The sequence below is a fragment of the Sciurus carolinensis genome, chromosome 7 (assembly GCF_902686445.1).
Source record: "Sciurus carolinensis chromosome 7, mSciCar1.2, whole genome shotgun sequence".
Classification (NCBI taxonomy): domain Eukaryota; kingdom Metazoa; phylum Chordata; class Mammalia; order Rodentia; family Sciuridae; genus Sciurus; species Sciurus carolinensis.
In genome coordinates, this window is record NC_062219.1 from 144,891,592 (window position 1) to 144,914,073 (window position 22,482).

At 48.4% G+C, this 22,482-nt stretch overlaps 1 protein-coding gene across 2 annotated transcripts; it reads left to right on the plus strand.

Moving 5' to 3' along the window:
• Positions 1-550: 550 nt before the first annotated feature.
• Positions 551-18,323, plus strand: Cd83 (CD83 molecule). 2 transcript variants are annotated; one of them, XM_047558770.1, is made up of 5 exons: positions 551-934; positions 1,016-1,131; positions 12,870-13,086; positions 14,729-14,835; positions 16,796-18,323. In XM_047558770.1, exons 1-5 carry the CDS (start codon positions 898-900, stop codon positions 16,919-16,921), a joined length of 603 nt encoding a protein of 200 aa, XP_047414726.1. In that variant the 5' UTR covers positions 551-897; the 3' UTR covers positions 16,922-18,323. The 2 variants fall into 2 exon arrangements, with proteins under 2 accessions (XP_047414726.1, XP_047414725.1); XM_047558769.1 differs by having other exon boundaries at positions 645-934; positions 16,793-18,323.
• The last annotated feature ends 4,159 nt before the right edge of the window (positions 18,324-22,482 follow it).

Sequence of the window (22,482 nt, forward strand, 5' to 3'; positions counted from 1 at the left end):
ATTTAAAAAGAACCTAAATATCTCACACTAATTGGTTCTAATTGGTACTACAACTGCACATGGAATATTAGCTAGTCACCAATTAGATGCTGCTGAAATTTTTAAAATGTGGAACTGCTTGCAAAACGTGAGCTAAAATACAGTAGGGTATCAAGCAGTCTGAAGAGTAAATCAATAAAAATGCCTATCTATGCATGGAAGCCAATGTAGCAAAATGCTAATGGAAGTTACTTCGGGATGGATTGTCTTTTCCGAAAATGTTGGATATGTGCTTGTGTGTAGAATTATATTTTTTAGTAGAAGAGGTTGGTTGTCCTTTGCTGAAATAACTTAAGCCGTTTGATAAATTTCTAGGGTCGGTAGGGAGACAAGTACTGCAGAATTATATCTTTCCTATGAAGTCTGACCAGCCTGATCATCACAGCATCTGGTCAAGAGGGAGCACTGGGCGTCGTGTGACGTCATCACGGACAGGCTGGGCTATGCGGGCAGCTGCCCACCCTCTCTGAATCTGGTTTCGCCTCTGTGAAATGGGCATAACCAGCTCCATGGCGCGAATCCCGGCTTCGTTTTGAGGGTCAACGCGTGTCACGCGTGGAGCGCGGTTTGCCAAGCCGCAAGCGCAGGGAGGGGGACGTTACGCTGGGATTGTTGTCGCCGCAGCCCAGCTGCAGCGGCGACGCTGGCTCCGGGCGCCGGGGGCGGGGACAGGGACGGGGACGGGGGCGCCCCGGCCGCCGCGGGCCAGGGAGAGAGCGCCGCCCGCTTCCGTCGCCCGCCGGGGATTCCCCGGGGCCGGCGCGCAGGGAAGTCCCCGGGCGCGCGGGGTACAAGAGGCGGCGCGGCGCCAGCGCGCCACTGGCCGGCACCCCGAGGCGGCGGCGCAGCGCTCCAGCCATGTCGCGCGGCCTCCAGCTCCTGCTCCTGAGCTGCGGTAGGGCCCGAGCGCCCGTCGCCCCTGCTCCCGGCGACCCCGCTCTCGTCGCCGGCTCACGGTTCTCTCTCTCTCTTGCAGCCTGCAGCCTGGCGCCCGCCACGCGGGAGGTGAAGGTGGCCTGTTCCGAGACGGTGGACCTGCCCTGCACCGTCCGCTGGGACCCGCAGGTCTCCTACGCGGTCTCCTGGGCCAAGGTAAGCGCCGCCGTGCCGCAGCCCGCAGCCCCGGGTAGCAGCCCCCCTGGGCCGGCGCCCCACTGCGGCTGCACCTGAGTACCCAGCCTCTGACACGCCCTCCGGTCCTGGCTCCAGCCCCAGCCGCATCCAGCGCCTAGCAGACTTAGGGTTTGTTCCCCAAAGACCTCACCGCTCTGCCAGCCCCTAAAGGTGACCCGGGCTAAAGAATCCCAGAAGGATATTTTGGGAGGGCAGAGAACCTCTTATTTGGCCTCCATCCTGGAGGCCACCTGTGGTTGTGGCCAGTAGGCCACCAAGAAAGCAACAGGGTCTGGATTTGGGCATTGGACGGGAGGAATGTCCCTAGAGTCTTGATTTCTTGTGTCTTGTGACCGTGATACCCACAGACACGGGAGGAGGAAGGGCAGTTTGAGAGGAAGGACTCAGAGGATCAGAAGTGATTTAGCTGTTTCATGGGGCGTAGTATCGGTGGCCATCGCCTTTCTGGGATATCCTCGGCCTCCTTCCCTAGGCTTCCTCTGCAGCCGGGAGACGTTCAAGCCGGGAGGGCACTGGTCAGGGCGCCAGAGCCGGTGCCCTCGTGCTGAGAACTGTGGCCTCCCCTACTGTGAGACATTTGAGTTGTGTGAGGCTTTAAAAGGTTTCCTTTTACCTAGAATGTTCTCCGATTCTAAGATTGCAATGCCTGTGGCTTTTGGAAGCCCTGCAGCCTCCCTTTCATCATGTGGTCCCTTGCTCCCTTCCTTAAGTGTGGTATCTGCTACCACCTGCCTCCATTTTAAGCCAGATGAATGTGATATCCCAGCAAGCTCTCTGGCTCTCTCTGATTTGCTGTCTTACCTTGGGAGGAACTCTCTGTGCTGTTTGTTGCTCTCCATAAAATGCAGGGTCTTCTTCGGCCGGTAAAAGGTACAATGAGAACCTACACATGTGACTGGCTATTTAATGAGGAAAGGCAGCATAGGAGGGGTGTGTGTGTTCTCTCTAGATTGTCAGTGTCCCAGGGACAAATGACTACACCAAAGCTTTTGTGCATTCTGTGTGGCACCCAGCTTTTGCCCTGTTAAGTGCAAAGTGCTCAGTGAATTAGGGCTCTTGTGCACTGTGAGATCAGAGAACACAATTCCAAAATTGTTTGCACAAAGCAATAGCATTTAAAAAATAGTGTAGAAACTATTATTTGAGTGCTAGCATTTTGCCAGGCTCCCATGAAGTTACATATTATCCATTTCCATCCTTCCAATGTGGACTTAAGAGATCAGTACTATTACTGCTCCTACAGGTGAGCAGTACAGGTGAGGAAACTGAGCCCAAGGGAGGGAAATGACTTATTCACTATCACACCATCACACCGCTGGCTAAGTGGTGGAGGTGACTTGAACGAAGCATTCTGAATCCAGTTCCTGAGCTGTCAGAAGTCTGCCCTGATATCTCTGTCTGCTACCTTAATTACTCAGGGTAAAGAAAATAAAAATGTCCCTGGGCTAACTAGGCATGGACTTAGTCATCTCAAAGAAGGAGGAAAACATGAAGCCACTATCCCTTCCAGAGAGTAATTAAAAAAAGAAAACATTATTAATATCCCCAGGGGAGTAATTAAAAAGTACTCCTGAGCCAGAGTAGATGAAATTTCAGACTGGAGTTCAAACAGTTGTCAAGTTAAATCTTCTTGCTCAGGGTCGTTTGGAATGGTTCAGTAAACCATAGCAATTAACCTTTGACTTCTTGGGTGTCAGCTGATGATGTAACTCTGTAATGTATTGGACACAGTTCTTGCAAGATTTAGCCTGAAGGTCTCTCAAAACTCTGTCCAAATTAAAAAAAAAAAAAAGAAGAAGGCAGCGTCTCTAGGCATTTTCCCTGTTGGCCCTTGGAATAGGTTCATTGAGAAAGCACACCAGGGTTATTTTTGAGCCCTAGCCTGTGACTGAGATGGGTGACGGTGTCGTGCCAATAAACTGATCGGGAGTCTTGAAAATGATGTGTTATTCCTCAGGTGTTTGTTTCTTCACAGGCCTGAGCATATTGTGTGGCTATTTGTTATTTTTCGACCCTTTTGCATTGATCGTACTCGTACCACAGACAGACATGGATAGAGTATTCTGGAAACCAGGCCGATGGTGAAATACTGAAATACTTCATTTTACAGAAGATTAAGCATCTTGTTGTTCTTCTACAGTTTTCTTGTAAAATGTTTCAGTGAAGAGGAGGGGCAGCTGTAGAGTGGGGAGCTCAGCCCTGGAGCCAGGGCCAGCCAAGCTCCTGTGACTTCCCTCCACCCCGCTGTCCTGGCATCCTACCTGGGAGCGGGCTGTGGGCGGGGCGGGTGCAGCAGGGTCCCTCCCAGCTGGTTTCCACTGCAGATCACAGTGATGGTCGTAATGACTTGCAATTTAAAATTCCATTCGCTCCTTGCTCCTGCAGCATCCTGACACTGTCCAATTGGCACCGATGACTTGAGATTAACAAAGGACCCGTGTAAACCATCTGGTTTTTTTTTTTATCATTCGCCTTTTACCAAAAACTCCAAGCAGACGGTGTCCAATTAGTGTTTGTGACATTAGGACGAGTTGGGAAAGAAGAGTGCCTGTTTTATTCTTTGATTCTCTGTTTAAAGATGCAGCGAGAGAGGTCAGGGGGGCGCAGTACAGACATACAGAGGACGTCGGAGGCGAAGCCCCCAGCCCTGCTCCTGTTAGCTCGGCTTTCCTTCCTGTGGGCCACAGTCCTCCTAGCTGGGATCCCCAAAGGGTCTTCTGGTCATCCCTTCCTCTCATGTATCTTATAAAGTAGTATGGGTGATTGAGAAGAATTAGAAAATTAATAAATTATATCCATGGGGATCGTAGTTCAATTTAGCCTTTAAAGTTATACTAGATTATGGTTCTTCGGGGAGGTATTTTGAGAACGTATGCAAATAGACTTTGATCCATCACTCTTTGTTTGAATCCTGGAATGAGAGGGCACAGCACAGCGCTGTCTGTGGGAGGAAGAGCTTGCAGGAGAGGCTGGGTCTCTGCTCCATGCTGCGTGGCTCGGTGCCCGCGCTCCCTCTAATGAAGCTGTACTCGGCTTGGAGAGAGAGGACGATGCTGGACAGAGGCTCCGGGCACGGTCGAAGTCCTCCGCTGATAATAATGAGCATGCATTTATTGGGAGGTTCAGTGCCACCTCGGATCCTACTAAGGAGCCCTAAGGACCTGGAATGATACAAAGCGAAAGAGGATATCCAGTGTCACTGCTGAGTGATGCTGCGGGGGCGAGGACAGCCAAGCGTCACAAGACAAGTGCCTTATTTAGATGATTTCCAAAGGAAGGGGGAATGGGGAAGTCAGACAGTGATTTCAGAGAATAGATTAGGCTTGAACTTCAGAATATCTGGAAGAGCCCCGCTGTGGAAGATCCCTCCCGTGGAGTATTCTATTTCTGACATTCGTGCTAAGGGAACTGTTGGGGAGCAGGTTAATGACTTGTGTGAAGCTACTTCAAGGACAGTCACCATGCAGATCTCTCTTGTCCTTGACTCATTATGAAGCTATCTTCCCTGTATGTTGATGAACTCCTATCGAGCAGACTCAGATTTTCTGCCTCAACCATCTTGTGATAATGATCTATAAGGTGCAATTGCCGTCGGAGGGGCTGGGGTTGAGGAAAGGTCAGGGTCGAGTCATCTGTACGGCCACTAACCCCGATGGACCCCCAGAGGAGCCAGCACGTGCCACTTCCTGCACATCCTTGGTTGTTGAAACTGGACTTGAGACTATGTTTCTAGGAGAAAAAGGAAACATTTCCTCATTTAATATAGAAAGACTGGAAAATTGAAATGTGAAAACCACGTATGTGCTAGAATCCAGGAAAAATCAGAGCTTTCCATCAGTGCCTGCCCACCTCGGTCCGGTGGAATCACGCATGAGTTCTGGCTCAGATCAGACTAGGAAAGATTTTGGTTTTCAGAGGTCCCTCATATTTACACTTTCATGTAAAGCTTCTAGCACGTCTTTGTAAGTCCTAAGTGTGTGCCAAGTCCTGGGCCTGGCATTGGTCACCCTAAGACTGGGAGAATTTTGCCAGAGGACCATCTTGAACAAAGGCATGGATGTGGGAACACATGCAGGCTTTTTGGGGACCATTGGGGTCACTGATGATCTAGAAGGAGAATGATACAGCAGATGACTCAGAGATCTGGTTAGAAAGTAGGCTGGGGACAGATGGCGAGGGACCCTGAATGTCCAACTGTACTTGAACTTTATCCACGGGGCAGTAAGAAACTATTGAAGGAGTTTGAGTAAAGAGAACGATACGTGCAAAAAGTGTTTAAGGAAAAGTGTATTTCTCGTGGCAGCAGACAGAATGTGATTCACCCAAGAGGAGCCGTAGGGGATGCTTCTTTGGTAGCGTGAAGTTCCCATCAGGTTAATTCAGACTCCGGCTGGGATGCGTCCTGGGAATCCCTCTTGTCTTGGATTTTTCTTCATCACTGGTCCTATCTGTGTGGTTCTACAGAGGCTGCCTCAGATCTGGTGGAGGGAGTCTAACACGTGAGAATGGTGGATCATTGGGACTTTTGGATCATGACAGATCCGAGCCAAATAACTAAAACCTTTCAGCTTAAAAGTGGATAGGAAAGAAACCAGGAAGCCGAGAGTTAAATAGAAAAACAAAACCCCCATTTGTTTTCCATGACTTAAGGGGGAACCTAAATCACATGAGGACTGGATTGTCCCGGGTATGTTCTTGGTTCTGCTGCCACACAAGAAAGAGGAAGTTTGCGAGAGGCGACAGTGACATAGGGGAAGGTTTTATGTAGGACAGGACTAAAAACAGATCCATTACCTAAAGGATAGATTCCTCCCTCTGAAACTGTTCCATGGTCCCCTCCTGGCCACTTCCTCAATAACCCTGTGTTTTCTACCAACAGTCCTGAGCTCAGCCCAGAGATAGATCAAGACACTTCCCTGCATTTCCTTGACACTGCAGGTTTGTCCCTGGGTGAAGTTCCCGTGTGTGCCACGTGGAACCAGCACACACTTGGGACCCCGAGGCTTGTGACTGTTGCTTGGCCTTTTCTTGGAGAACCAACTAGTCTACTGTCCCAGTTCTCCCAAGAGCGGCTCATTTTTAGAGTTGGTGGCTGTCTAGGACAAGGGTCCCCCTGGGAGAGACCTTCGGTGGGAAGAAGGATGTTAGCTGGCATAGACAGTTCATGGTCACCCAGGGCCAGGCTTTCCGGGCCAGCTCTGCAGAACAAAGGTTCTGTCCAACCAGGGCCTGAGGTCTTATTCCCTGAGGAGCAGGTGGCACTTAAGCGCAAGGGACAAAGCAGGATGGACTTTGCAAACTTCTCTGCAGCCTGGAGCCACAAGGAGACAGTTTCCTCCTGTATGTCACACTCATGTGGTGACTCAGGGTGCCCCCATCAGTGGGAACCCTTTCAGTGGCCAGGGATCGTAAATCCAGTCAGAACTATAAGAACGCAAAGGAACTCTGTTGGCTACTGTATCATTGCAATGGAAGAAATGGAAAAAACAACATACAGTTCACATTTCAGTGACAGATGGTGTTAGGGACTGTGTTGTGCTTTCCCAAAGGATAACGCTGGGGTCCTAACCCCGGGTGCCTGTAATTGTGACTTCATTTGGAAATAAATTTGACACCTTTAATTTGGATGTCTGCCCTCCTGACCTGTGAGAAAAGAACTTTCTGTTGTTTGAAGTCACCTGGTTTTGCACTGCTTTGTTACAGCAGCCCAAACAAATCAATCTCCCCGAGCTTGGTGGCTTTCCATCTCTCAGCTCTTCCTCTCTTCGGGTTGGTTTCATTGCCAGCCTCCACGTGGCCTTGCCATCATAGCTGGTAACTGCAGACTTGGGTGTCTTTCCAAAGACCAGCGCAAAGGCAAGGACTGTGCCTCTCCTCTGCCATGTCAACAGAAGTCTGATTATTCTTCAGTGGCTTCGATGGGGGTGTGTGCCCATTGGAACCAGTCTCTGTGATTGGGGGATGTCGGACCCGAGTTAAGTGTGTCTCTCCTAGAATCAGGTGCGGAGCTCAGTACGGGACACGGACTGGGAGCTGCTCTTGATGCCCCTAACCCACAGGGTGCTGAGAGAAGGAGGGTGAGTGGTGTGAGCAATGGATGGTGGCCTTCAAGTCCCACTCCAAAGGTTTTTGCTGCTTCTTTAGGATGGCAAATTAGAAAATTCAGAGTGTTGAGTATTTTGGAGAGACATGGTGAGTGGACAGAAAATTTCCCCCTAAAGCAAATATTGGGACTTCTGAGACAACCGAGAGGAAATAGGGGTAAAGAATGACAGGCTGGGAGGCGTGGGGAACTAACTTAGTGAGGACAGGCACCAGCGCTACCAGCTCTACACGGCGCTTTTACGTGTTTTCCGCTTTGATTCTCATAATGACGCCCTTCCAGATGAGGAAATGAAACCCAGGGGTGAAGGGATTTACGGAAGACGACCCTGCTAACCAGTGGAGCCCCTGGGACTTGACTTTGGGCCTTATGATTCCAAAGCCAGCACTCCTGTAACTCGTGATTTCTGAAATTCACTCATTTGTTCAGAAACTGCTTTGTGAATGCTTCCTGTGTGCAAGGGCCTCTTTAGCATGCTGAACGACACCTTGGCTGTGACAGCAGTCACATTTATAGGGCTGGCCGTGTGATTGGTACTATTCTTAAGGTCTGCACACACCATCATAAACGTGTTCTGCCCGGCCGTGATCTCCAGTCTCCCCAGGTGCCCGCGGAGCAAACCAGCCTGGGAGTTGTGTGGTCTCTTGGCCAGGAGCTGAGGCAGGCCCGGGGTTTGCTTCCAGTTCTGTCCCAGCTCCAAAGACGGTGCTTTTAATTATGCCGCCTCTGCCGCCCTCGTAACACCTGGTAACAGCCGTAAATCCAGCTCTGTCAGTTAGACCCAGTAAATTTCAAAGTGGAAAATCATTTTTCTAATAAAACTACACTTAGAAAAAAACGATGTTAATGCTCGTACATTCTCCCCTCATTATGACATCAACCTCGGAGCCAAACGCTTTCGCACGTTCTAAAGAGCTGTTTCTATGATGAATGGGGATTATATTGGCACTTTAATTGAGTCAGAAACCAAGGTACATGAATGTTAGTGAACAAGAAAAGCAATTAAAAAAAAAAGCTCCAACGTGGTTGGAATACAGCAGATTAATTTAATGTCACCCTTAAATACTGAAAGTCTCTACCTTTAAATACATTTTATCAAACTGACGAAATATTTATTTGTATGTGTATGTATGGACATACATTTCCCCCTCCCTCAGAAGAAATCTCTTCCTTTTCTCTTAGGCTTCTATCCCATTTTTAACAGAGCCGATGAATGTGATAAAGTTAGATTTCAGTTCAGGATCAGACCCTTTCATTGCTATTGGAATGGAACTGTTACCCTCTGGTCCATTTAAATACGGGGAAGCTCTAGGAGGTTAGCATCTATTTGGACAAAACTATGTGAACATTTTTTAAAAAGCATTTGTCACAATAAGTTTTTGACTGAAATGTTGGTTCAATCCAGCCATATGTGTGTTTTATTTTTTGTTCTAATTCAAATTTGTCCATCACTAAAAAAAGCCTACTTAATTCACATGCCCTTAAAATCAGTACGTGTATTTGCTTGATGTAGTATTCAGCAAAGTAAAGTTTATTTTAATTTAGGCCTTGTGGTTTCCTTAAATTCAAATCTCTAGTTCATAAAAAGAATATGGTATTTAGGTTATTTAGTCAAATTGGGGACCTTGAGACAAATCAGAGTTCTGAGGCTTTCTATAAATGAGATATCCCATGTTTTCCTCTTATCTAATTCAATCAAAAAAAGTTGTCAGCCTAACAGTTAATGCACAGAGTGTGGATTTCTTAAAACATCGTTGGAATGAATGTTTTGAGGAATTAATTTGCCCAAATTGTGTTGTGCTTGAGCGTGCTTACTGCAATATTAGCATTGTGAAATGTGCATTAAATAGTTGCCGTCAATTACGCTTGGCTGTGAATGAATCTGAGGGTTCCTTTTGTTATAAATTACTATTTCCTAAATGCTTTTGCAGAGAAGCAATTTGAGATTTGGAATGTTTAAAGAGCGCTTCTTGCCAGTGGTTGCTTTTGAGCCAGCTCCAATGTTTATAAGAACTCATAAAACAAAGCAGAGTTGAGGATCCACTTGCCGTTCCTCCCTTCTCTTCCTGCTAGAATTTCTCCTGCACCAAGGAGTGCTGCTTCTTCCCCGGCTAACTCATCTGCCAAGGAAGAGCCATGTGTGCTTGGCCACATGGCTGTAGAAAATCATTTCAACTTTTGTGTAAGAACCTCCATGATAACCCTGGTGACGTCTGTGCTGTGAGAGCCTCTTCTTCCGCAGCAGGTGGAGTCACATGAGAGGCAGCATCTTAAAATGGCCAAAGGAAGGGGAAATATACATATTTATATATATATCCCTATATATACACATATATATATACCTATATAATATATATATATATATACCTATATAATATATATATATATATATATATACCTAGAACTTGAAACTAAAGGGGAGGCTGTGAAATATTTTTAGGTGCATTTTATGACTTTGCAGAAGGTCTTAGTTACCCTACATAAGCACCCCCTATGCACGATATCACTTTCTTCCATTTCAGTTTCCCCTTGTTGATTGTGGTCCAAAAATATTAAATCAAACATTCAAGAAATAAACAATTCATAGATTTTAATTTGCTCACTGCATTAACTAGTGTGACGAGATCCCACACTTTGGTATTTTGTCCCATCCAGGACATGAATCATCCCTTTGTTCAGGGTATCCATGCTGTATACACTACCTGCCTTCTGGTTACTTAGTAGCCATCTCAGTTATCAGACCAACTTTCATCCTCTCCTGGTACTTGTGTTCAGGTAACCCTTATTTTAATTATGGCTCCAAAGCGCAAGAGGAGTAATGCTAGCTGTGGAAATGCCGTGGAGAATCCATGAAGTGCTTCCCTCAAGTGAAAAGGTGAAAGCTCTTGAATTAATAAGGAAAAAAAAAAATCTTATGCTGTAATTGCTAAAATCTAGTGTAAGAGCGAATCTTTTATCCCTGAAATCTTGAAGAAGGAAAAAGCAATCTATGCTAGTTTGGAAGTCATACCTCAAACTGCAAAAGTTATGGTCATCGCTGTCTAGGTAACATGGAGAAGGCATTGGATTTGTGGGGGGAAACTCGAACAGAAAATGTGTGCCCGACTTTGTCACAGGAATGCACGTGTAGGGAAAAAAATATAATAGGGTTCGCATCCACTGGGGGTTTGGAATGTTCCCCCTCAAATAAGAACATACACTACACTACTATGGTATAGGGTGAGGAGTGCTGTTCGTTATTTTGGGGAGAGTTCTTAGGTTATGCCACTAACTCTGTGTCATTCAGGAGAGGGTTCTCTGGAAGATGACCCTGTGAGAGCTGAGATATTTTGCCCTGATCCCAAGGATGGTGGTGACTGTTCAGCAAATCTGAATTCTGCTGGCCTGTGCTGTGGCCCTCTTTGGTTCTTAGGTTTGCATTCGCCTTGATTCTTCTTCTTGTCCTCCTGGTGGTCTCACCCTGCCTTTGTGTCACCATTTGAAAATAACTCTTAAGCTGGAGGCTTGGCCAGAGGCCCCTGGAAATCTTCCTATCAAATAGACAAGTTATTTTGTTGTTGTTGTTGTTGTTGCTGCTGCTGATGATGATTGGTGGAATGAATTCTCCTCTGTAAGTAGGTAGGAGGCTGCAGCCAGGGTTCCCAGCGGCCGGCTCAGTGCCAGGGCCTCTTTATGTAAATAGGGGCCATCTTCATACTCCACCAGCCACTGGGGGCTTTGTGGGTTTTGATCTTGACTTTCCTGGGGGCCTTTCTGAGTTGAGGGAGGGGTCTCAGGATGGGAGAGGAGGTCCCCAGAAGACGACCTGAGGTAGATCATTTCAAAGTGGTCATTGTGGCCACGTTTGGATTTGGAGGTTAATTCAGAAAAGAGAAGCAAGATGCAGGGTCCCGTGGGGGTGCAGTCTGGGGTGAGTTAATGAGTTCAAACTGGCCCTGGGGAGCAGCCTGGCACAGATGGCTGCATGACCACCCTGGTGGGAGGAAGCTCCTCTGCTGGGCAGCAGAGGAGAGAAGGGGTGTTGACCAGCCAGGCACCTGACTTTGTGGTTCAGTTGGACTTGGAAACCTTGTGGTCATTCCAGCATGTTCTAGAATCGGCTGGATGCTCTTCATTCCCTCGGAGCTTCCTCAGTCGCCTTTTGTTTTACTGCTTTATTTTTGAACACCCTAAGGCCCCAGTCTTTTTCTCGATTATTTGGAAAGGAGACTTTAAGCACAAGAAAGACCACCAAGAAATGGATCTATGTCCCAGACTCACCCTGGGAAGAACCATTTGTCTCAGCCTGGTGCTTGGAGTGAGTGACAGATCTGCCACCAGATGTCTCTGTAGTCCACTCTACCCGAACGGCAGCAAGCACCAAAGCTGGAACCTGAGCTGTGGGTGACCAGCCCTGCAGTCCCCGATTAATGAGTCAAGCACAAACAGTGTGCATGTGCACGTGTGCACAGGCAGGCGTGTGTAGAGAGTCTCCTTCACAGGCTGCTCCCCTCGTACCTGGGTTGTCTGACGCCCTGCCCCGAGCCTCCTGGGAGCACTGCTAGTGCTCCCCAGCAGAGGCTGACCACCAGCAGGGGCCAGCGAGGACAGTGGCAGTGAGGCCTGCCAATCTGTCTCTTTTCCTAGCGTGGCTCCTGGTTGCTGTGAGGGATGCCATTCCATCCGGGGCCCCCACTGGTCCCCAGCCGGTCAGCAAAGGGCAGCGTGACTGCTGCCCAGGGATGCTGACGCTGAAGCACTGTCCCTGAGACCCAAAACAGCGATCGGCTTTACTGCTGGTGTTCATCCACCCTGGAAGGGTTACAATGTCAGTGGAGTCGCAGCTGGCGGGAAGGACGTCGGGTGTGCTGTGTGTCACATCTTTGACGTAGAACTTGCTAGAAATGCCCCACCAGTTGAATCACAAAGATAACTTAGGAAGACAAAAAATAGCCAGATTCCTTTTTCAGTCTGTCGTGAGCACGGGGCTGTGGACTGTGCCGGCCCTTCCCCATGCGGCCTCCTGTGGCCACCGGATGAACTGACCACGCCATCCCTGTCTGTGGAGCCCCGTTCACAGCGTGGGCAGGGCCCACGGGGGCTGATTATGGGAGGCGTTGTTCATCTGCCTCCCGTTTCAGTTGTCTGGCGATGCTCCTGAGAGGCTTAGGAACTTTTCCAAAGAAAAGGCTGGGATCCAAAATCCAGAACCCATCAGTGGGTGAGCTGGTATCTGCAGAAAACAAGAGAACATTTAATGCAGAACCAACAGCAACAAAACCGAGTCCAGAGTGATTCATGTTCGACATGTTACCACCACCACCACCAGCGACACTCTCCTTCCCTAGGGTGGGAGTCGGGACGCCGGTGCTGGAATCATGAAGTGCAGACCCGATCTTCTTCCAAAGAAAATACGGGCTTCGTGGGTTTTTATAGGTTCTCTCCTCCTCCCCCAGAACTCACACGTACAAAAAAAGCCCCGTAGCTTTCTTGCTTTAGAAACATGAGTTTTGGATGAGTTTTATGAAAACAGGATGTAAAACCTCGCCGCGAGCCCCAGAGCACCCAGGTCCCGCCCGAGAGTGCAAGGTGCCCCATCATGGTTTCTCCACAGCTCCCCGAGGGCAGCGAGGAGATGCTGGACACACTCCAGGAGGACCTGCACCACGGTCAGAGGGGACAGAATGGCTCTTCCGAGGCTCCCGTGGACAGCCCCTATTCCCTGAAGATCGAGAACACTGCCACCTGCAACTCGGGGACATACAGGTGCACGCTGCAGGAGCCGGGAGGGCAGAGGAACATCAGTGCCACTGTGATCTTGAAAGTGACAGGTGAGGTGACCCGCTGTGCTTGTTTTCTTCTTGCAAAACGCACGGGTGCACTTTCTGTGGGCCGGGAAATCCATCCTCTCTTTCCAAGTCTGACTCTGCGGCTCCCATCCCGTCTGGGGCTGGGGCTGAATTCCCCGGCAGGAATGTGCCTTCAACTACAAGTCGCCTTGTGTCCAGTCCTTGCTAGGGGTTAAGGCCGGAAATGATAACCGTGTCCTAGAGTTCCTGATTTTGTACATTAGCTTATGTCCAGTATCTGCAAGCAATCAGAGTCCGGACGGCACTCTATGCTCACAAGAACAGTGTTGTCTGAAGGGCAGTGCTTGGACTTTGTCATGTGGCACCTGTGTGCCTCACCCCCGCCCCACACCTCTCACACCCTCCTGGTCTCCAGCCTTTACTCTGGGTGGTTTATCTCCAGGGCCCTTCTTACACCCGCCAAGCTGTGTGTGGTTTGGTTTACTGCCTCCCTCCCCCAAGAGAGATCGCTTTGACCCAGCACGCAGTAGGACCTCAATTAACATTATCTGCAGGACAGCAGTCTTGCAGGGGAGAGCTGAGAGGGGTAGCGGGGTCCTGCGGGAGTGGAGGGGCAGAGCAGAGCACAGCACATTTCCCCTCCGCTCCTTCCCCAGGCAGTGCTGCCTGGGAGTGAAGGGGTCAGACTGGAATCATTTGGGTCTGGTTCAGTGTTAACTCTGCAGCTCTTTAGCATGTGGCCCTGGGCACGCCACTGACCCGCACCAAGCCTTAGTTCTCGCATCTCTAAAATGGGTTTGATAACATGCAGGACAGGTTTGCCACTAAGGTTTTAAAATGCTTACTGCACAGCCTGGGGTAGACTTGGTCGGTGTTGGGGACCATGAGGACAGTGGCTCTCCACCTCAGATTCTGTGAGAAGTCATCCCTAGACGATTGCGTGTGGTTTGAATCCAGTTTCAAATCCGTCGGCCTCCCTGGATCACCCCAGTGCCTGCTCCTGCTCGGGTTTTAGCGGATTCCCTCAGCAGTCACGCCACAGCCCAGGCCAGGGCTGCTTTCCGACTTGGCCCCTTGGGTGTTGCTCCTGGGTGAGCGGCGCCTGCCCCTCGTGGCTGCTCTGGGGCAGGACCTCGGTCCTCCAGCCTCCTCACAGCCCGCAGCCATGGCCCTTCTGGCCACCTCTCTGCCCAGCTTGGTGGAAGGACTCTGGTTCTACCAAAACACGTTTCCCTGGGCAATCGCAGGGCAGCTCCCCTCCTGATGCCAGAGTCCCGAGTGCCCCTGTGGTGGGGACACTTGGCACCCCATGGATCCAGAAGCGGTGGTTCATCCAATGTGAAGACAAAAGCCAGGCAAAGCCCCTCTGAGGTGCAGGCAGGATAGATCCCGAGCGGGCTGGCCTGGGTCCTGAGCCGCTGCTGCTTCCTCTGCAGCACTGGAGTACTCAGGTCTGCCCGGGAGACCCGGGGACCCCGTCTGCACAGACTGTCACCCACAGCCAGCTCAGGGCGGCCGAGCACTGCATGGCCATAACCATTACTGACATCACAGAGCAAGGGTGGGAATGGGGGAGGCAGCAGGAAGCACCCGGCTTTTTTCACGGTAGGAGAGTCCTGCTAAGATGGCTTCACATGTGCCTTTTTGCGTACTTATGTTTAAGGATGCCCCAAGGAGCCCAAGGAAGCAAGTTTTCAGAAATACAGAGCCGAGATCGTGCTGCTCTTCTCTCTGGTCGTTTTCTACTTAACACTCATCATTTTCACTTGCGTGAGTATCTGTTTAAACCTCTTTTGCTGTGGCAGCATCACTGGGGCCACCAACCCCAGTGTGTTTCATAGATAGTGACGGGGAGTCGATCCTTCCCTGAACCCCCGACTTCCAGCTTGTTTGGTCTCGTGGACACACCTAGGGAACTCTGGAGAGCAAGCGGAGGGAGGTTGAGAAACACCAGCAGAGCCTGGTGGTCCCCAGGTCCTGGGCGCCTCGTGTCAGGGTGGTGAAGTTGTTTTGCCAGTGTTGTGCTGGGCAGAGGCCAGTTCTTCCTGCGAGGAGGGAGCTAGCCCGGCACCCCGGGTGGACCATCCCCTTGCCTGCCTTTGTCTGTTTTCTCTTGGAGTCTCTTCCTTTATATCGTTGTTATTTTTACCCCCTCCTTAAGAATTAACCGGAGGAAGACCCCTGGTGCAGCCAAACCCACGTCCTCAGGTTAATTCTTAAGGAGGGGGTGAAAATAACACAGATACAGAGGGAGAGGGGAGTGAAGGGAGGGGAAGCGGCATGGGGGTAGGAAGGACAGAGTGGAACAGACATGACCTCATGTGCATGTATGACTGCATGACCCATGTCATCCTGCAACATGTGCAATCAGAAAAATGAGAGATTACCCTCCATTTATATAGAATCTATCAAAATGTGTAAATGCATTCTACTGTCATGGACAACTAATTAGAACAAACAAAATAATTTTTTTCTAAAAAAGAATTAACCTGAGAATCTAGAGCACTGGCGCACACAGGGAGTCCCCTGTGGTGGCAGTGCTTGGGCATCCTGGATGTGCCCTTGAGCTGCCCTTGAGCTGCTGGTCACTGGCGCCAGCTTGCCCCAGCCTCTTCCTGACCTGGGCTGACCATGGTTGCAAGGTCAGCTGTGGCCCTGACCCATTGGAAAGTGATCTTTCCTATAGTCTCAGGACCACCAGGAAGAGCTGGTTACCTAGGGGCATGACGGACAGACCAGGAGCTGCCCCAGAGCTGGTCCTTGTCCCCCACTGCACCCTCTCTGTACTCACCTGCCTCTCTGGCTCTGCATTCATCTCTGATTTCTGTTTTCAGATATCAATCAACAGACTCCACATTGTGCCTCACAGATCGGTACAATTATTTTATGAGAATCAAAAACGTAAAAGAAAAATAGCAACAAAAAATCTCAGAACAAGATGAAATACTAGTCTTTCATAATCACACCAAAAAATAAGGAACTATAATTTCATAATATCCATGCTTTGGTACCAAGTCATTACATCATGAACTAGGATTTTTCTGGATGCATCAGTTTCTCAGTGATTTCTATTGCTGATTATAAAAAAGATTCTTAAAGTGAAAAGGGTTTTTGTTTTGTTTTGTTTGTATTACAGTGCTAGGAATCAAACCCAGGGCCTTGTGCACGCTAGGCAAGCACTCTACCACTGAGGACACCCTTAGCTCCCAGTGATTTTTAAATAGTAAGCATGTCTTTGCCAAAAAAAAAAAAAGCCAAAAGACCCTCATGAGCACCTACTGTATACAAGGTTCTATGGCAGAAACTCTATGGGGTTTAAAAAGGTGTTAAACATTGTTCCTGTCCCCAAAGAGCTTATAGTTTGGTTGTTAGGATTATTTGCACATAAAATGATGATTAGAATTACCAGTTGGTCCGTTGGTAAAATGAGTGACTTCCATTTCTTGTTGGCCCCTTCCCTCCACACTAACTTTCCATACAGATCTCTGACATTAAAGACTTGAAAGGGCTGTGGTCTGTAGTCAGCAGATCTCTGGCTGGTGTTTGGAGGTAGCAGTGAAATTGCCCACGTGCCTCGTACAGGGAGTGACGTGACCAGCATTCAGAGTGCTTCCTGCCTGGGCTGTCCAGCAGGTGTGAGGGAGTGGTATTTAAACAGAGCTGACAACCGCAGCCTCTCCCCAGTTATTCACCTCTTGACTCGTCTCTTTTGTTTCACTTTTTTCAGAAGTTTGCACGACTACAGAGTATTTTTCCAGATTTTTCTAAACCTGGCATGGAACGAGCTTTTCTTCCCGTTACCTCCCCAAATAAGCATTTGGGACCAGTGATTCTTCACAAGACTGAAGTGGTATGAGCAGGACTTCTGCTGTTGTCTTTTCTTAAGTTGAGGACTCAGTGGCATGCCTAAATGCCACACTGGACCAGAGCAGAAGGAGCCCCACGCTGAAGATGGCATCCTTGCTGTGAAGTCACCTGAAGACATCTGAGAGTGGATCCCATCCCACTTTCCGCTGGCAAAGTCTTGAAAACCATTACATGATCACATAGCATGGGGCCATTGCTCCTTTTCCATGGCTACCATCTTAGTGTTTTATGCAGCTATCTGGTCAACCTCTTGGACACTTTTTCAGTCATATAAAAGCTATGGTGAGATGCAGTTGGGAAAGGGTCTTAAGAAAATTGAGTGCCCAGAGCTGGCCCTGTGACAGACTGCCGAGGACAGCTGCCCTCTTCCACATCTGGGAAACATCTCTTTGGATTTGCTGTGTCCTGTTACACCAGCCCACATGTCTTACATCTGGGAAAAATCGACAGGCCGAGCTATGAAGCAGTGAGAAATATTTAGCAAATAATTTCCCAGTGTGAAGGCTCTGCTATTACTAAGGAGGATTATGTGTACGTAGAAATAAAAGGTGGATGAATTGTTTCATCTTGGAAAGACATCCATAAAGAAGCAATAAAGAGTGCCGCATTTATTTTTATATCTATATATTCTTGTCAAAGAGGAATTTGTGTTTTTCTTCTTCTGAAATCCCGATCTAGTTAACATCATTGCTAACTGACCAGCAACCCGAATATGGAGGGAGAGAAGACAGAGCGAGTGACCACAAGATGGATGTTTGGTGACCTTCTGGAGATGCTGGACCAACCTGCCATCTGCATTCCAGCCTGGGTTGTGCCAGGACCCAGCTGTGTGATCCTGGGCAAGTTCTCGATGGTTTCTTCTTTCTCAGTTGGAAACCAGAAGGCTGCTGTATGGACTGATTACAATAATGTGTGCAAAAATGTTCCAGAAAAAGTCTGAAACTCTGCACAGATTCCAACCTCCACTGGGCCATTGTCCTTGCTGTTCCTGGGGGATTCTAGGCACGAGAGGAAGCCTCAGTTTTCACGTTTTCCATCATTCCAAACAGAGAAGGCTACAAAGAGGACATTCCCATATCCTCCTGTATGGATTCCTCTTGGGGAAGTAAGGAGACCAGTTCAGTGTCCAAAGTACCAGCCAAAAGTTCGAGGCGTGGACGTTGGGAGCATCCAGCCCTGGCAGAAGGAAGTTCATAGAGTGTCCTATTGGTGTTTGGGCAGTTGTTGGGTTTCTCTTCACAAACTTGGCCCCTTCCCTGCTTGCTTTCCAAAGACACATTGTCCCTTTAGTAGTATGTGTGTCATTCACACTAATATAGGAAGTGCCAAGGTGATTTAGTGTTTGAACCTCCTTGTCGTCTCTTTCATGTTATTAAAGGTCTGCATGTGAAGAGGGAGTGCTTTTCTTTTTTTAACTTTAAAACTACTCAGAAGACTAGGATTGGGTGCTAGAATGTCCATCAACTAGTTGGAAAACCAGAATCCAACATGAAATTATGGAGGTAGAGATCGGCAAGCCCATTCTTACCCTGGGAGCGAGGCCTGACTGGCAGGTGGCCAGACAGCAGTGCCCCGTCCCAGAGAGCCTCCAGATCCATCCTGAGCTGCATGGCCACCAGTTAGGACGGGGTCCCTTACCCACAGGTACGACCACGGGAGCAGGGATGAAAAGGAAGGGGGGTGTGAAGTCAGGGGCCGTGGACCTGGGATTCGTGGGGTTCGACTCAAGATCTTCAAATAGGTCCCTTGCCCCCAAAATGTTAAAAGCAACCTACAAGTGGTTGTAATAGTTATGAAAGTATCACAGACGTGTGGCTCTTTACAAAGATGAATACATATGTGCACCTGTAAAAACTGTAGGTTCCTGTTCAGTGGTGTCAACGCTATCCTCAAATGCTTTACCAAAAGTGCCGGGGAAGCCACTTGGCATGGTAATTAGGAACTCAGAGCTTTGTCCACCTGAAGTTGTGCTGGTGTGGACAGGTGACTTACCTCTCAGAGCCTCAGGTGGAATAAGTATAGCGTCTGCCTAATAAGTGTCTTGTGAGGATTAAATGAGATAACCTGGAAGGGCTAAGCCTAAGGTCCAGCCAAACAGTAAGCCCTCGAGTGATATCCGAAGGAGAGAGGAGACAGAGTCGAGAAAACACAGCGTCCATGGATCTTCGACAAATGCGTTTTGTTAAAAGGAACCAGCTGACTTGGTGGGTGGTTTGTGTTGCCCTCGAAAGAATTAATAAGTGGAGAACTGAATGCTGAATACGTCTAGTAGAATCATAGTGCAAGACAGACCCAGGACAAGGGTCCCTGGGTCAGCTTGGACTGACTTACAGCAGACACATGATCAAGATTTGAGAGTAGGGCCAGACATGGTTGCTCATGCCTGTAATCCCAGTGGCTTGGGAGACTGAGGCAGGAGGATCACAAGTTCAAAGCCAGCCTCAATTTAGTGAGCCGTTAGTCAACTTATCAAGACCCTGCATTAAAACAAAAAATATAAAAAAGAGTTGGGGGATGCTGCTCAGTGGTTAAGCTCCCTGCCTCCTGGTTCAATCCCTAGTACCAATTAACAAATAAATAAATAAATAAGTATTCAGGAGTATAGGTAGTTTTAGTATTTCACATCCAGTACATAAGAATGCGTGTGTGTGTGTGTGTGTGTGTGTGTGTGTGCATGCATGTGTGTGTGAAAGAGAGGAGGGTGGGGAAGGGAGAAGGGCAAGGAGGGCAGAATTTATCAAGGATAGTGAATTTGTTCTCTGCTGCCTCCATTGGTTTTCTGCTTGGACAGCGTGGTAGGTGATGGTGGACCGTATTTATTCTTTGTCTTGCTGTCAGGGAAAGCTTTGATTTCTGAGCTCTCCTTTGCCCATGGAATTCCTTCTGCAGTTATAATATTTTCGTCTTGGGATTTCCCAAGACACACAAACGGGCATGAATATCTGCTTTGCATTCTTCCAAATGAGAACCTGTGGGGTTTTGTATTAATAATACTTAGCAGAAAAGACTGAGCCATGCTCCCAGAATCCAATGCAGCCTGATTATGTGCTGAGGTCGCAGCCTGTGGTCGCAGCAATAGCGGGCGAGGCCATGGGCTGACCCCACAATAGAGGTGAGGATCTCAGAATAATTTAGTCTGACTCCCCAGCTTTTCCCCCATTGACAGCTTTATTTGGTTGCCTTAACTGAATGATTGTTTAATGCTTTATCTCTCCTATGTAAAATTAGCCAAAGGCCTCAAAATCTTAGAATAGGAATGGTTTGCTTAATTCATTGACATTCACTCCACATAGCTTTGTGATTATTTGCTGAGCCAGATCTGATCTAACTGGTTGGTAAGATTCAAATCTATGAGTTCTTCTTTGAGAGTCAATTATTTTTATTGTCCTCTCAAGATGAGATGTGCTTTATTTTCTAATTTTTATCTTTAACTTATATAAGAAATTAAAATCATCACCATTTCCTGAACTTCTGTAGTGTGTGTGTGTGTGTGTGTGTGTGTGTGTGTGTGTATTGTTGGGAAAAATTAAATATAAATAGATTGGTTATGTTTAATATAAATATACTCCAGGTAAGAGACTTCATAGACACTCTGCCATTCTTCAAAAGGCAAGAACCCATCCTTCCTTTCAAAGAGCTTAAAATCAGTGAAAGGAGAAATGAGCTCAGTGCTGTGTGCACAGTTAATTGTTTTACTGGATATTAGAGATGTACACAAAGAACAGTGGGAGCACACACAAAAGGCATGGGTGTCCAAATTCTTCTGGGGACAGCGTAGAAGGCTCTGCAGAACTGATTCCATTTGAGTGTGGAAGAGAAGCAGGATTTTGAATGAGAGGGGGCTGGGGATATAAAAAAAAGCCAGTTATTCAGTGTGGGACTGGGGCTGTGGCTCAGTGGCAGAGCACTTGCCTAGCATGTGTGAAGCACTGGGTTCTATTCTCAGCACCGCATATAAATAAACAAATAAAATAAAGGTCCACTGAATGAAAGGGACAGAAAGGGGTGGCAGGCGTGACAAGGGTCGAGTCTTCGTTCTGGAGGCAGAGGGCACCCTGGCCCAGCTGTCTTGGGGAGCGGGCAACACTGAAAGACGGCATGTTGGCGCCGAGGGTTTGCAGGGCAGCATTGAGGACCCCGAGCTGGGGCGCTGTCATGCGAGATCCACTTTGGGGAAAATAACCAGGGAGACAAAGTGAAGGACTGGAGGAGTTGGGAGGCAGGAGGACCCCAGGGGAGACCCGCAGCCTGGGGAAGCACAGGGCCAAGGAGGAGATGAGGACCCGCTGGCCCCTGCGCCGGGCTTTTCAGTTCTCATATCTGCCCAGCTGCTGTGCAGATGTGGATACCATTGTTGTTGTACTTTTGTATTTAAAAAAATATTAAGTTCTCCTTTCCTTTAAAAATGACAGAATGAAAAGAAAGATTGGCAACGCTTCTGCCTGTACCTCTCTACAACAGGCAGAACTTAATCGTCGTAGGCCACAGGGAAGGTCCCCAGTGTCCTGCCATCACTGGAGCCAACAGGCGGTCACTGCTGGGGTCGTGGACGGTTCCTCTTTCAAGCTGGTTGTTTTCTTCTTTATTCCTACTCCTACTCTCCAGTCCTGGAACATTCCTGATGTCCCTGTTGTACAACTCGGGATTTGTTTTAGTCAGCTTGTTCGCTGCTGTGACTAAAAGACCTGACAGCACAATTTTAGAGGAGGAGAAGTTTATTGGGGGCTCACAGTTTCAGAGGGCTCAGTCCATAGAAGACCGGCTTCATTCCTCAGGGTTCGAGGTGAGGCAGAACATCATGGCGGAAGAGCGTGGCAGAGGGAAGCAGCTCTCACGGTGATCAGGAATCAGAGGGTCTCCACTTGCCTAATATAAATACATACCAAAGCTATACCCCAATCCCCACCTCCTCCAGCCACACCCACCACGTCAGTCACCACTCAGTTAATGCCTATCGGGATTAAGTCACTGATTGGGTTAAGACTCTCACAACCCAGTGATTTCTCCTCTGAACCTTCTTGCATTGACTCACACATGAGCTTTTGGGGGCCACCTCACATCTAAACCACAACAGCCTTGTATTTGATCAGTGATTAGTTGGTTAGGGAACATGGCAGGCACCAACTGAGCTCTTTTGGTTTACTTCTGTGTGTGTACATACAACGGTATAACTAACACTGAATTCTTTCCTGGTTCTGAGCCTTGGTACTATTGTCCAACCCATCATGTGTTATGTAATTGCTCCTTGGTGATTTTTAAAAATACCACCTTCCAGCAGTTGAATGACTGGCAAATCCCATTAACAACCAAGAGACGCCCTTCGGGCATGGGTTGTGTGTGGGTAGCATGGGGTGCGTAGAGGCACATCCTAGAGAAAGGACAACCTGCTGACCGATGTTCACGGCCCCAGCGCTGGATAAATGCACGGGCCCCCCTCGGGCCTTCAGAGCAGAGGCGTTCCGTTTGCAGATGGATCTCTTTTCTTTTCTACTTCTTTTTCATTCTCCCCTTGGGATTCCAGGCAGCGCACAGTTAGGTAACAAAGGACTA